The sequence below is a fragment of the Thermobia domestica genome, chromosome 12 (genome assembly GCF_964235325.1).
Source record: "Thermobia domestica chromosome 12, izTheDome1.hap1.1, whole genome shotgun sequence".
Taxonomy (NCBI): domain Eukaryota; kingdom Metazoa; phylum Arthropoda; class Insecta; order Zygentoma; family Lepismatidae; genus Thermobia; species Thermobia domestica.
Genome location: NC_137465.1, coordinates 59,771,749 through 59,786,177, shown reverse-complemented (window position 1 = coordinate 59,786,177; position 14,429 = coordinate 59,771,749). Strand labels below are relative to the sequence as shown.

Genomic DNA, 14,429 nt, shown 5'->3' with positions numbered 1-14,429 from the left:
TCTGAAACATACTACGAAGTTAAGATTGTCAGTTTGATTGTCAGTTTGACACAGAAACAAATCGATTAAGTAGCTATCACTAAGTATAGGATTCAACATTATGTTACAATCAATGAAATAGACCTTTTTTTTTTCTTTTTTCCTGTTTCCTTCGATATTAAAGAGAACTGACTTTTTTTGGTTCAACGATAAGACACTTGTTTATGCTAAAAGCAGGACTAGTTTCCGTGTTCAAACTGTAAGAAACAACTAAATGGAATAGGTGTTCGTTACTGTACAAAAAATCAGTTCTTGCTTAAATCACATACTTGACATCAACCATGTGCTTTAACACCGTCCACGTGGCCATAAAGTAATGCAACGCAAACATTATTTTTGGATGTAATATGAAAATAGAGCGAAGAATAAATAAATTTAACTAACACCATGAAGTCTAGTTCCAACAAGAAATATTTATTTTAAATAATATACAGGGTGTTTCAAAACAACACCGACAACGTTTGGGAGGTGATTCCTGACACCAAGATAAGGCAAAAAGTATAGATCAACTTGGGTGCACAAATACTTCCTTTCGGAGTTATAGGCTGCCGAAATCATGAAAAATTGAACTTTAAAGGTCCATAGCTCCAAAACTATGGGACCTACCGAAGTCGGGTCAAGACTTCACTTAGGAACTAATATGTGCCTTATCCAAAAATCTATGTTTTAGAATCGTAAGGCACTCACGCAACAGTTTTTATAGATGGAGATTGGCTACGAGCATATAATTTGAAGTACTCACCAACTACCTCTATAAAAATTGTTGCGGAAGTACCACATTATTCTGAAACATGGATATTTGGATAGGGCACATACTAGTTCCTAAGTGAAGTCTTGACTCGACTACGTTAGGTCCCCTAGTTTTGGAACTATGGACCTTTAAAGTTCAGTTTTTCATGATTTCGGCAGCCTATATCTCCGAAAGGAAGCATTTGTGCACCCAGGTTAATCTATACTTTTTGTCTTATCTTGGTGTCAGGAATCACCTTCCAAACGTTGTCGGTGTTGTTTTGAAACAGCCTGTATTTTTCATATGCAATTTTGAATGCTGCATACCAGTTTTAGCCGCCCCGTGAAAATGCACGTGTTGCACATACGTTAGAGCCGGCTCTGCCTGGTTCGATCCCAGGCCAAATGAATTTGTGGTATATAACATGTCTAAGTTCTGTTTCCTCCCACATTCTTATTCCACTAATTATTTCATTCGTTCACTTTCATTAATTATCCATCTGTTTAGCTTACAGAGCATAACTTGCAGACGTTAAATTAAAACATTTCATTTCATTTTACTTTTTCGAAACGAAAACACATCTGAAATCACTTGCGCCAGATTTAGTAAAATGTTCGTAAACTTCCACAACAGGCCCCTAGTGTTTTATTCAGATCGGAAATAGAATATCTTAAATGAAACGTGAATTTTTTTATCCAAATTTCGAAATGTATGCAGGGAAATAAGAAATAATTCCGCATTTCTCTTTTCCCTTACTTATTTCGTTGTTTCACAGGTTTTGTATTTTTTTTTTCTTCGTACGTTCAGAATCTGAATCTCAAACTATTCTATTTATTATTTATATTTAAAAACTCACATAAATATTTAAAAACTGGGGAAGACAACGTAACACATGATAATGTATTATGTAAAATGACCGAAAATTAAGTTGTGGCATTTTTTTTCCAATAGTGGATCCAGCAATATTCTATTTATATTTATAGGCCAGAGGCCATTTTCAGTATGTTGCCGAAGTTGATAATGTCATAGAATATTCAGAATTTAATTATCGTAGTATTTAATAATTTGCCAAAACTCACGTTCGTCAAATTAAAAGGAATAAACGGATGGTGTCTTATGCATTTAGGCTATTTTTATTCGTCCGTCTGAATTCGGAATTTAAAAAATTACATCTTCTCGTTTTAAAAAATCAATTAGGCAAACCACATCTCTTCCGTTTTAAAATTCCGAAATTCAAAATATCACTATTAAATCTGACACATGTGATAATACAGCATTTTTCGGTTCATGACTCTATGTAACACAAGCCGATTTAAGGGTCTGGTACGAATTAACGTCCTCAATCTGATAGTCTCGGAAACTCCCGGCGAATAATTGCGTTAAAAAGGGTCCCACAATGTGCAAAGTCAGGGAAATTAAAGATAATTAGAGAATATCAGGCAAACCGATTGAAAGTCAGGGAAGGCAAAAAGAAAATTTGAAGTTCCTTCGTACGTATAAATGGAGAACACTTAAAAATGACAGGAATATCCTTAACGCAAAAGCCATTAAAATTCTTTGGTTGTGCAATGACTCGGTGGACTGGAATATGTGTAATCTACTACATCATCATGCACTATTTGTTCTGTGACACTCCAGCTCGCGAAGAAAGTTTGCTGAGATCACAAGATGCACAAAATTACCTGTGAAATTATGCGGCGTACCCCTGGTTGGAAAATGGCATTTGTTTTCAGAGAGCACTGAAAATATGGGTGTATGTAATTAAATTTCTACAACAAGCAAAGTTGGCAAACATGAGATCTATAGAAACTGAAGATGGCAGCAAGCGATCCATTTATTAAGTGTAAACTGGCTTCCTTCAAGATAGTACCAGTTCTTCCTGCGTATGTTTCAGACTTCAAGTCCAATGGCCCCATTCGTCTTTAATGCTATAGGAAACTTTTACAAGATCTCTTGATTTGATATGTGAAACCACAAGTACTGAAATGTACAGATACAGGGCTATTAAGTGTCGATGTGACAGAAGCAGAAAATCTTATTGTGAGCAAAAAATGTCGATATTGGATTGGATATGGGAGCTGCATGACGTTTTCTCGCACAAGTAGAACAGAGACCAAGGAACAATAGAAAGTGGAATTTTAACGACTGCCGTTGGATCTCAACCTCTATGATTACCAAACTTCAACAGGGCAGTTCTTTTGAGTACAAAGCAGTTAAAGATCTGTCTTTGTTAGATCCTAAGTTAATTCAATAGTCATTCCATGCAGGTCACGAAATATTCTTTCGTTTTCTAAACAAACTTCATATGTCTGACATCATAGATTATGTGCTTATTGAAAACTCTGAGAAAGAGAATGACTCTTTTTCCAGAGTTGTAACGAATTAGAACCTGACACTGCTTGCAGCACTGAAGAATACGAACTTTTATGGAAAATAATGAAAATTAGGCTGTCAATTCCGCATGGAAAAACAACAATCAAAAGAAAGTTTTCTGTCAATAAATCACTCTTGATAGAAAATATGAAAAGACTATTATAGCGGAAAGGCATATTCATAACCAGGCACAGTCAGCGACGAAACTTCTTTCCCTTTGATGAAATTAGACAATTTGAGTACAGTTTTCAGTAAGTTAACAATAATACAATTTCCTCTACATTCCAGCCATACCACTGTTATTCCCAAATAAATTTTACCAAACGGAAAGAACTTTTGTCACTGACTGTACAGAAAGCAGGAGATAAAAACAGTGCAAATCATCAGAAGATAATGCTTTACGTGAAAGGCTCCTGAGACACTACAAAGAGTACTTGCACCAACAGAAGGAAAAGATAAATGAGCACAACAAAAAGGAAACTGAGAAGAAAGTGTTGGGTGCACAACTGAGAGACTTGGAACAGAAGATATGTCTGAAACGGGAAAATGATGGAAAGGAGCTAGCAATTGATACCGAAGCGAATGAGATAATATAAATGTCAGTAATTCTTTACCATGAAGGTCGATTGGTGTTTGGTAACGATTTTGCGTTAATCTCGTTTTAATTATAAGTTAATAGTTTTAATTCAAACTCCTGAGTCCGTTTTCTATTTGAAAATTTCGTTCGTATTTCTACATATTTTTTGTAGAGGTATGTTATCTTGTTTGCTTCCATGTCAGAAGGGCCCGGACAAAAGGGTGAAGACAAAAAATCCGGAGTCAAAATGGCCCCGCGGCCAGAAAACCTGAAATCAAAGCAGGAGTGGAAATTAGGGATGCACGAGGAGATAGGGCCTAGTGTCCCCTTAGTAAGTTGAAGTTTTTGTCCAACAGAAAGAAGAATATCAATGGTTATTAGTAACAAAAAGGAAACTTGAATGATCTTAATTTTGTTTGGTTGCTATTTGTTGTGCAACAATCGCTATCGCTTAAGTCGGTTGTCCATGAAAGTTTGCTTTCACCTGCGTCTCTTTGAGCTTGTTCTTGAGAAAGGCCTAATCAGACTTTATCTATTAATGACTGTTCCCTTAGTTCTAAACTTCCATTTCTGCCCCTGGATCAAAGTATAAAAGCACATATTAGTATGAAAAAATTAAAAATATTCTGTTGAAAACATTTGTTTAATTTTGTTGTAAGAATATACATGTGGATGTGTGTGTATACGGGATTAGTCAAATGTATTGGGACAGAACAATAATGACGACACAGGTGGACGAAATAAAATCAAATGTTGCAATTGGTATTATTGCAAAAATTGCATTGATTTGGAGTGTGGTCAACGTGTAAGCCATCTTGAATTCCGCTATATTGCAGATCGTACTTTATTTTTCTTTCTTTGAACGGAAAAGGCTATGATTTTACACTTCAATTTAGGCTTGAATATTCCCACAATGAGAATGTGAACTCATTTTTTAACACATCGCCATTTGTTTATGAGACAGGGTGTGCTACGTTTAACATTTGTTTCTAGCAGAGGAAAGTATTGATACAGGCAAGTAATAAAGAGGGTGTTCATTGTATTCTTAACATTTCTGTTCGTTTGCTTGCGTTTGTAAAATATTGTCGCGTACGTGATGTTCTTAATGTGTAGTCTCGAATATTCAGTACAGCTCAACGATTTCATTCAAATAGTAGCTGGTGGTAACAATGTTTTGTCTGGTCAGTGTATTGTACCGTGTGGATTTAATGCGGAAAGGATATAATGGTAGGATAGCTAGAAAGAAACCATATATTATTCAAGAGAAGAATTAAGAAATATAAAATACTAAAATTTTCTAGAGCTTTCGAAGATAAGCCCAAAAATTGGTGGGAATGTGTGTTGTATATCGACAAATGTAAATTAAACCTGCATGGATATGATGGTTGAATAATAGTTTTTCGACAAGTAACTACAGAGATAAATGTCAAGAACTTCCAGCTTACTGTAAAATACAAAAGAGGAAGTGTAATGGTTTGGGTTATATATGTTCATGAGACGTTGGAGAGTTAGTGTGTGTTGATGAGATTCTGATAAAAGAAATATATCTTAACGTTTTTAGAACACATCTTCACCCAAGTGCGAAAAATTGAGTATGAGGAGGACTTCTAATTTTATCAAGATATTGATCCCAAACAAAGTGTGTATTGTAAGGAAATGATTGTTTTAAAACTGCCCAAAAGTGCGCGAAACCCTACCCCACAGTACCGACTTTAACCCCATTGGGAATCTTTGGAACGAATTGCAACGTAAGGTCAATATGTACGAGTTACGGTGAAAGAAGGTTTGAGAAAAGCATTACGTACAGTGTGGAACAATATTTTCCCATACTATACCAGGAAAATTGTAACAACCATGGAGAAATGCTTAAAGGAGTTATAAATCGTTGTATGTTTGCTCTTAAATACTAACTGTATTAAATTGGAGGGATAATATAACTTTTGAGGACATTTTATAGTAGTTTGGTTCATGATATTTGAATATTTATGTGATGAACAATGTCCACATTTCTATTCAATGCAGTTTTTGCAACAACACGCACTTGTAACATTTGCTTTTCCTCCGCCACATTATTACTGGATTGTCCTGATACTTTTGTCTACTACACACAATGTCAAACATAACACACCTACTTCATAAAAGAATGAGGATTGGTAAAAAATGAATCATTCTCGTTTGTGGGAAAATTTAAGCCTAAATTGATGTGCCAAGCATACACTTTTCCATTTAAAAATATTGTGTGATATCCAGTATGGCGGAATCCAAGATGGCTGCCATTATGTCCACGCCCTCACTCAATGCAATTTTCGCATCAACACACACCTGCAACCTTTTACTTTCCTCCGTCTATGTGTCTCATTGCCTGTCCAGATACTTTGGTCTACTAGGTACAAAATGTCAAACATATCACCCTATCTCGCAAACGAATGAAGATAGATTTTAAAAAAGGAGTTCTTATTCTCATTTGTGGGAAGATTCTAGCCTAAATTAATGTGTCAAACCTATCCCTTTCCATTCAAAAAATATTGTATAATATCAAATATCGCGGAATCCAAAGTATCTGCCTTGAGGTCCGTACCCCGTTCAATGCAGTTTTCGCATCAATACCCATCTGCAATATTTACTTCTCCTCCGTATACACGTATCGTTATTGCTGGTCTGTCGTAATATTTTTTACTAATCCTATATTTTTTCCACATGTATGTTCTTATACAGGTACTGTCCACAGGTAACACAAATAAATCAGGTACTGTCCACAGAATATTTTAAATCTAATTATCGTTTTTATACTTCTGAGGCTTTTCAGGCTATCTCAGACTTTTTTTTTTTTTTTTTTTTTTAACGTGGGGCCCTTTCGTCCGGGCCCTTCTGACGTGACACCTCTTGTTTGTATATAGTTATGGAGTGTTTTTAAAACACGAAAAAAAAATAATGGTGACAAAATATATGAAAATAAAAGCAAAATAAAAACAAACAAAAAAAAAAAAACTGAAGAGAAATTGTCAAATTGATGAAGGAGAATCAGCTGAAGGGAAAGGACGAGACCAACTTCAGAAGAATTTCATGTAGCCATGGAATACCTATGAAGAGTCTTGGAAAGTCAGGAATTTATCAGAATATGTAGGAACCCTCTTAAATTTTTTTGATAGTTTAGCCAGTTGTGTTGGAAAGAGTATCAGTCACTGAAAGTTAATTTGCGTCCTAAACTTCAGATCAAATAGATATAAAAATATTACAAAGAAATTGAAAACGTAATTAGCATGTAACTATGTCAGAAGTAAGTCAGTAAGCATTGTAAGTCAGTAGTACCAGATCTGAAGTTACTAAAATGCTAATGGCCGCCTTCATAGTGAAATCCATAACTGTTATTTCATATAAAGGTTGCGCAAAAGTCAGTTTGCCCTAGGAGAGAACAAAATTATATTATTTGTAGTAAGGAGATCAGTATTTATTGATGGCGAAAGGTAAAGAGAACCACAATCCACCATACATACTAGATATCAAGCTCTAGCATCATATATCTTGTAGCATCTCAAAATATGACTCTCCTATTGTAAGTTCACGAGAAAAAGTACAGTGTGATCAAACCGTTTGTACTGATCCATAATTGTTGTGTTTTCAAGGGACTTCAATTTACCTAGCGCAGGATTCTCTAAACATCAGTCTTGCTTTTATCAAATGACCACCTCAATTGTGGCATACCCTCTCTCTTCTATAATGAACTTACGTACAAAACAAAAGCTGACTATTGTACGTACATACACAACAATACCTAGGTAGTTTTATATGTATTTGCCTTCCATTAGTTCAGTAAGTAACGCTGTATCATCGTCAATAGTACAATTTTCCAAGAAGCACCGCAGAGAAAGATCTAAACAACGACAAATGTCATCCCATGGAGCCTTTTTCCATGACCTAGTAATATGTTTCGCTGGACTGGATCGTGTGTTAGTAGTGCGTAGATGGACAGAATGTTATATCCAGTCAGCAGAATAAAGTTCATACGTGGGGTGTGTCGACTTCACTAAACGAAGAGACAAAATAAATCCATGTTACTGTCCCCACGCGCATTGTATGAACAAAATAATTTTAAAAAATGTATATCATTACCACACTTTCCAACTCCCATATCAGGCGATATCCAGTTGATGAGCAAATGCCGAGAAGGAGTAAAGGAGAACTATTTCTCGTTGAAATTTTATCGTAAAAGAAACGACATGTTTCTTTATCTTTGAAGTTACAGAGGAAGATGTAAGCCCCAAATAAAACAGCACTAAATTGCTTAGAAGAGGGTTGGTTCTTCCCGTTTGTTTTTACACATTGAAGGTTTTTGTTGAATTCTCTCTACAAAACAATTTATTGTGAACAATAAAATAGAATAGAATTTAAGGTAACATACAAGTATTATCCGTGTTGGCTCATGAGGTCTTTGATGATAAAGACATTTTGAAAGGATAGGATGGAATTTTCTGCCTTTGAACTGTATCGCAGATTTATTTAAAAAATAGTCAAATTGCAGAAAATATTTTCTGAGTTAAGTATGTATGAACTGAGAACGATTCCTGTCTGTTGTAAAGAGGGTATGAAAACGTTAGGGAAAAACAAAACTATCCGTGTCCATATCTGAAACTGTTTGAAAAAGGGAGGGTTTAGTTTCGTAATAATGCATATATTTTTACCGGAACAAAAAATCTGTCCATTACTGAGAGGGTCCTACACTGAGAAATGTCACTACTATAAACTCTCATATTTCAATTTTGAATAGCCTTAATTTCAGTAATTTTCCTTGAACTGTCGGGCTCTTTAATACAAGAGAATAATTCAGCACAAAATTGCAATAAAGAAAATAGGTACAGTTTGAATCTTGCATAGTAACTCAATTTCTTAGCCTACCTTTTTAATTTCTCTGATGAAGGTGACAGTTCAAGAAAAGTAATCAAACTTGTAAACAACAATGGAATAAAGTACTACTTAAGTAAGTTTATTGTGTTGTGAATAAGTTTTCTTTGCATATCGTAACGTTCTATTTATGGTACCTTTTCTTCATTCCATTGTCCTTTAATGTTGTACTTTCTGTTTTAGTTTGGAAGAGCTTATCAACGAAGAAGAGAAAGAGCTAAGGAAGGACGAGAAGGCATTAGAAAGACTTCGTGAAGAAGCAAAGAAATATCAGGAAGCTAAGGCAACAAATCGTAATCCTGGAAATTTAGATCCAAAGAAACTTCATAAAATAAAAAAGAAGTATTCAATACTACGATCTAGTACTTCACAATGTTCAAGTATCGGGGATCAGTCGGTGCAAGATGCTGAGAAGATCGAAGAAAAAATAACTCAATTGATAGAGGAAAGAAATAGCTTGCTTGAAACTGGTCATTACGAACTGAATGATCCTGTAATAAGTAAACTAAATCAAGAAATAAGATATTTGTTGACTGAACCTGTTATTGAAACATAACAGTATTTTGCATAATATACTGAATGAAGTGTGCTGGGATAAACTTGAAAATTTGTGCAAAATATTCTTTTTGTAGTTGTAAAGTTGTCTTGTGTACAGAACAGAAAATTTCTTATGCGGAACATTAATATTACTGTTCATGATTTGACGCGAGGAAGGACAAAACTTCATTTATATATATTTGTTCATGTTGTGATATAAATTATTTGTATAATATGTATGTTTTGAAAAAATATATTTTTACTTATTTTTATAATTATTGTTTTTCTTTTTTTTATTAATAATTATAATAGATCATTCTTTCAAGAAGAAAAAAACTTTTAGAGGAAATTTTCTAATTTGAGACGAAGAACTTTTCAACACACTGCAACAGTCTTTAATTATATATTTTAGGTTTATTCTTATATCTTATTTGAAATACTGCAATTACCTGATTGTCTTACACCACAATCTCTATTGGTGCTAATTCAGTGAAAGTTGAAAAATCCAAATAGTATGACTAAGTCTGAGATCGAACTGGTTCGATTCCCGATTTAGTCACTTTTTTCGCTTTTACTGATGCATTTAATTCTTTCTAACATATTTTATGGTCGAGATTCTGTTTTAAAGTTCGCATTATTTAAGAGAAACACGAGTATCTCATGTAATCCACTTGCCACGCAAAGGACGAAGTTGTCTGTTAGTAGCTACAAACTGATAGAATTCTTGACAAATCATAACACTATCCTTATATAATAACCATTAAGTCACAGTGAACTACAGTAATACACCCGGTACTTGGTGCAACTAAGTCATAGGGTGCCTAATTGTCAAAAATTTTGGGAGTGGTACCTGAGCTCACTTCCTTGATTTAGGAAGCTGTCCCCTTCTCAGTTCTCGGACCCAAGGGCTAACTTAGAGTACTCTACTCGGGACCTAGCGCTCGACCTCGTGCACCAAAGATGTGTACGCTAACCATATTGCCACGAGGGAGTTCTTGATTAAAGTTCAGCATCTCTTTCAACATTGAACGAATGAACACTGTGAAACGTTCAAATTTTAAGGCTTTCCCCATCGAGAATCAAACTAGTGGTCGCTCTAGGGTAATTTGAAAGAAAGACAACAACCTAAATTAAAATGTTTGTCCGTGATTTTTCTTTGAAGTCAATTACAAGAATAGTATATATCGGACGCGATCGCTGGAATTTAATCGATCTTGACCAAAATTGGCACGAGTGCAGAGCTTGACGAAATTAGCACACATGAGATAATATGATTCGCATAACTTTGGTTCCCGATTTATTGCCATCAAAATTGGCATTGGATCACTTGATATCAATGGAAATCATTCAATCTTGATCAAACTTGACATATGATGATATACTTCGAGGAGTATAGTATGTATGATGTGCAGATATTTGGTTCCCGAGTTATTGACCATCAAGTGTCTGTGCGGACAATGAAATCAAGAAAATTCAAATATGTGATCGATTAAACTCATTCGATTTTGACCAAACGTTGTGTGGTGGTAGACTTTTACGAGCCTAGTACAAATGATGAAATAATATGGTGTACAGACCTTTGTTTCCCTAGTTATTGGCCATCAAAAATGAGCTTGGAGTCTGCGGAATCAAGAAATTCCTTTACAACGCAATTGATTGAAGTGGTCCGATTTTGATCAAAATTAGCATGAGGTAGAATTTGACTATATTAATACGCATTGTATACTTTTGGCATCCGAGTTATTGCCCATTGAAATTGGGTTTTGGACTTAATTTTGGTTACATCCAAACATCAACTTTGAAGCCTAATAAAATATTGAGCCAAAAACTTGCATAACATTTCACATTCTTACTAAACTCTTCAAGGACTACTACCATTTCAGATATAGTAAAATGGAGACGTTTGATTCTCAAATTATTGGGCGCAAAGTTTGGGTTTGCAAATAGTCCAATTTTTCATAGGAAAAAAATCTAGACAGAAATGACACTTCTGTCAAAATTTTAAGATGTAAATTTGAACATTTATACGAATCAAAAACTTACAGGAAAAATATGGAAATCTCTGGTTGAGGACATCAGGTATATTTCCTATAATCTGTTACCTCCATCCTAACGAATCACAGAATTACGGTATTGCATAATTTTATACTATACTGAAAACTTCCTTAGTACGTTTTCCAAATCTATTATTTGTTTTTTCTTTAAAAAAATACTCGAAAATGTTCTCCACGACGTAATTAGCAGACAGTAGATTTTTTTTCCCGTAACGTATACTTCATTTGTAATATGACTTGATAAAAAATAGTAAGAGAGAGAGAGTGGAAGCTAATTTCCTTGTTATTACCAATGATATATTTTTACTCTGACTTTCTAAATTGCCACATTCATATGTAAATTCCTTTTCCATTTCTGTTGATATATTGTTTTCTAAATAAGGGCAGAGTTCAACCGCCATGAATAAGGAATGTCATAAATTTCAAAGCGTTTACGGGAATTCATTGAATTTGCTTTGTTTTTTTTAATTAACACGTTAAACAGTAATAAAGGAGGGGTGTCTTAGTCCACGATATTCTAATCATATTGTTAATTCATTTATCACATTTCGGTAAATGGTTCACAATAATCAATAAAGAAAAAAGAAAACACGTAATGATGAGACAGATAATCCTAATACATTCATGGGAGCTCATGTATTTCGGATTCCACGTTAATCAGTAGGTCCACGTCTCATATAGCCTCGCTGCTGAACGTGACGTTAAACCCAAAATCAACTCAACTCAACCTAATACATTCATATCTGTAACAAAGAGAAAAGCACAATGACTCCACACAGATACACATACATACACATATACACGTAACGCATAACTTGTCAACCACATGCTGTCAAACCGACTCGTTGAGAACAATTCTTCGACCAGAAATAATGCTTTTAAGAAGTTTGACATGTTTGTCATTACATTTTGATGATGATGGTGGAGACATCTATAGCCTGTACGAAGTAGTTACCAAGATATCCCATGTAGTGTTTCACTATGTTTGTTGGAACTTGGAACCAACAATGCCTGCAGAGTGAACAAGCGTTTAGTACCAACAATATGTCGCCTGTTTATTTCAAGAGTGACAACTCAAAAATCGCCCTTATTAACTTATGGGCAGAAAATGAATGCTAATCTTGATGTCTATCTCTGGTTAAAAAAAAAAAAAAAAAAAAAAAAAAAAAAAAAAAAAAACCTAGATGTGCTTCCAAAACTGGGTGCTAGAGAGACCACTCTGTGTCGTTCTTGCGCCCGTTTGTTTTCATTGCGTTTCGAAACTATCAAACGCTTCTACTGAAAAGATAAGAATTTTGAGTTATGTCACTCTTGAAATAAACAGGCGATATATACAACTTCATACACTTCGAAAAACACAGAAAGAGGTGAGGTGGAGACGATGTGGGATAGTTATCTTTCCTCAATCAATATTGTCAACTTGCGGGATTTGCTCCCAAGCTTGAGGAAGTATTTGAATCAATTGGAAATGTATGGGGAACTTTTTTCGTGTGAATTTTTGGGAAAATTTTCTAAATGGTTCTTTTATTTCAAATATCTTTCAATATCTGTAGATTGTTGGGTTTATGTGTTTACATTACTCAATTGCCCGGACTCAAATAACTCTTCTCTCGTTTCCTGCTGATCTATTATATGATTCTCAGAGTTTCTACGTATCTTTTTCTTAAAACAAAACTCAGGGATAAGGAAAAGAAGAAAGAATGAAAGAAAAGTACAAAAGAAAACGTGTTGAAATACAACATTGAGGAGAAATTTCCACTGCGGGTTGGCGTCCTTGCTTCGAGCACAGATGACCACATTTCAGGAAATTCCCGATACTGTGAAGCGGGGGCTGAATGCTTGCCGTGTCTGCAATGAAGATTCGTGCAATGTGTAGTTTAATAGTTGGAATAGTGTTAAATGAAACTCTTACTTAAATCTACAGAAGTGGTGGAATCTCGACAGATAAGTGTATATTTTTCTTAACATCCTTATTTCAAATATTTATTAATGTGTTTCTTTTGAAACTCTTGAGTAAATGTTCGTTTCTTGGGTCTAGGCTAGGACTGAGGCGATTGGAACGAAACTTGCAGGATCTAAATAGTTCATCGGCCTACAATTAAGAACCGAAAAAATATATTTACATATATAAAAGGTGACAGGGGTACCCCTAAATTATTCGAATGAGATCAAACTTGCAAAATTTAATCTCTCTGACGTCTTGAGAACGAATATAATATTACAAATATTCTTCCCTTATTTGGCGGGAGCGGAGAGGGAAAAATTCCCGATAAGATTCTATAGGTCAGATCGGGTCTTAGGGCTAGCCTTAGAAGGACTGAGACTGCTGGAACAAAACTAGCAGGATGCATAGTTCTTTGATCTAGAAATTAATATATATATATATATATATATATATATATATATATATATATATATATATATATATAAGGGGTGACAGGGAGCATACTCCTCAAAAAATTGTCTGAATGAGATAAAACATGCAAATGTCTTGAGAACGGAAATAATTTTAAAATATTTTTCTTTTTTTATTTGGCGGGAATGGAGGGTGACATATTTCCCGATACAATCCTATAGGTCGGGTCTTCGGGCTAGTCTTGGAGAACTGGAAAGATTGGAACGAAACTTGCAGGATCCATGGTTCTTTGGCCTAGGTTACTTAGCGAGGTGTTACATGAACTACTTAATTCTTCATTCGAAATTTCACAACGTTATCTCTTAGATTCCCCAAAAATTGTTATCCGTCCTCGACTGAACTGTTGCATGTAATCTGATCTAAGAATTTCACGATCCACCAAACATTTCTTCAGGACTTATCAGTGAGGTGGCAACCCATAGATTAAGAATCAATGAAGTAGAGAATTGTTAGGAGTGTACAAGTAAGCCCGCACCCACGAGTACTAAATCTGCAAAACTATCGATTCTGTCATTGATATTCTTGCCTGCCTGTCATTAACAAGTTTTTAGTTTTTGAAGTACTGTATATCTTTTTTAATACCCCTAAGTAGAATCGATAAGAAAACAACTAGCAGTGTTACATGTATACCACGAAGAAGGAGTTTCGTTTCAATGGCGTGATATCTTCTCGATAAATATTGAAACCAAAAGTGATTGTAGATTTCTACCACTTCCGGCGTTATTAGAGAGATTAGAGTGGAGATTAAATATATTCTTGGGCTGTTTTTCGCTATCTGTTACCGTTTTCACGCTATAGCGATCA

At 34.8% G+C, this 14,429-nt stretch overlaps 1 protein-coding gene across 1 annotated transcript in view; it reads left to right on the top strand.

The window, feature by feature from the left end:
- LOC145666474 (centrosomal protein of 120 kDa-like) overlaps nt 1-9,430 on the top strand; it is a 117,155-nt gene extending 107,725 nt beyond the window's left edge. Inside the window, exon 15 of the mRNA XM_081733728.1 lies at nt 8,802-9,430. Coding sequence (XP_081589854.1) covers nt 8,802-9,174 — 373 coding nt within the window. The 3' untranslated portion in view covers nt 9,175-9,430. The remainder of the gene's footprint in view (nt 1-8,801) is intronic.
- Nucleotides 9,431-14,429: the final 4,999 nt, after the last annotated feature.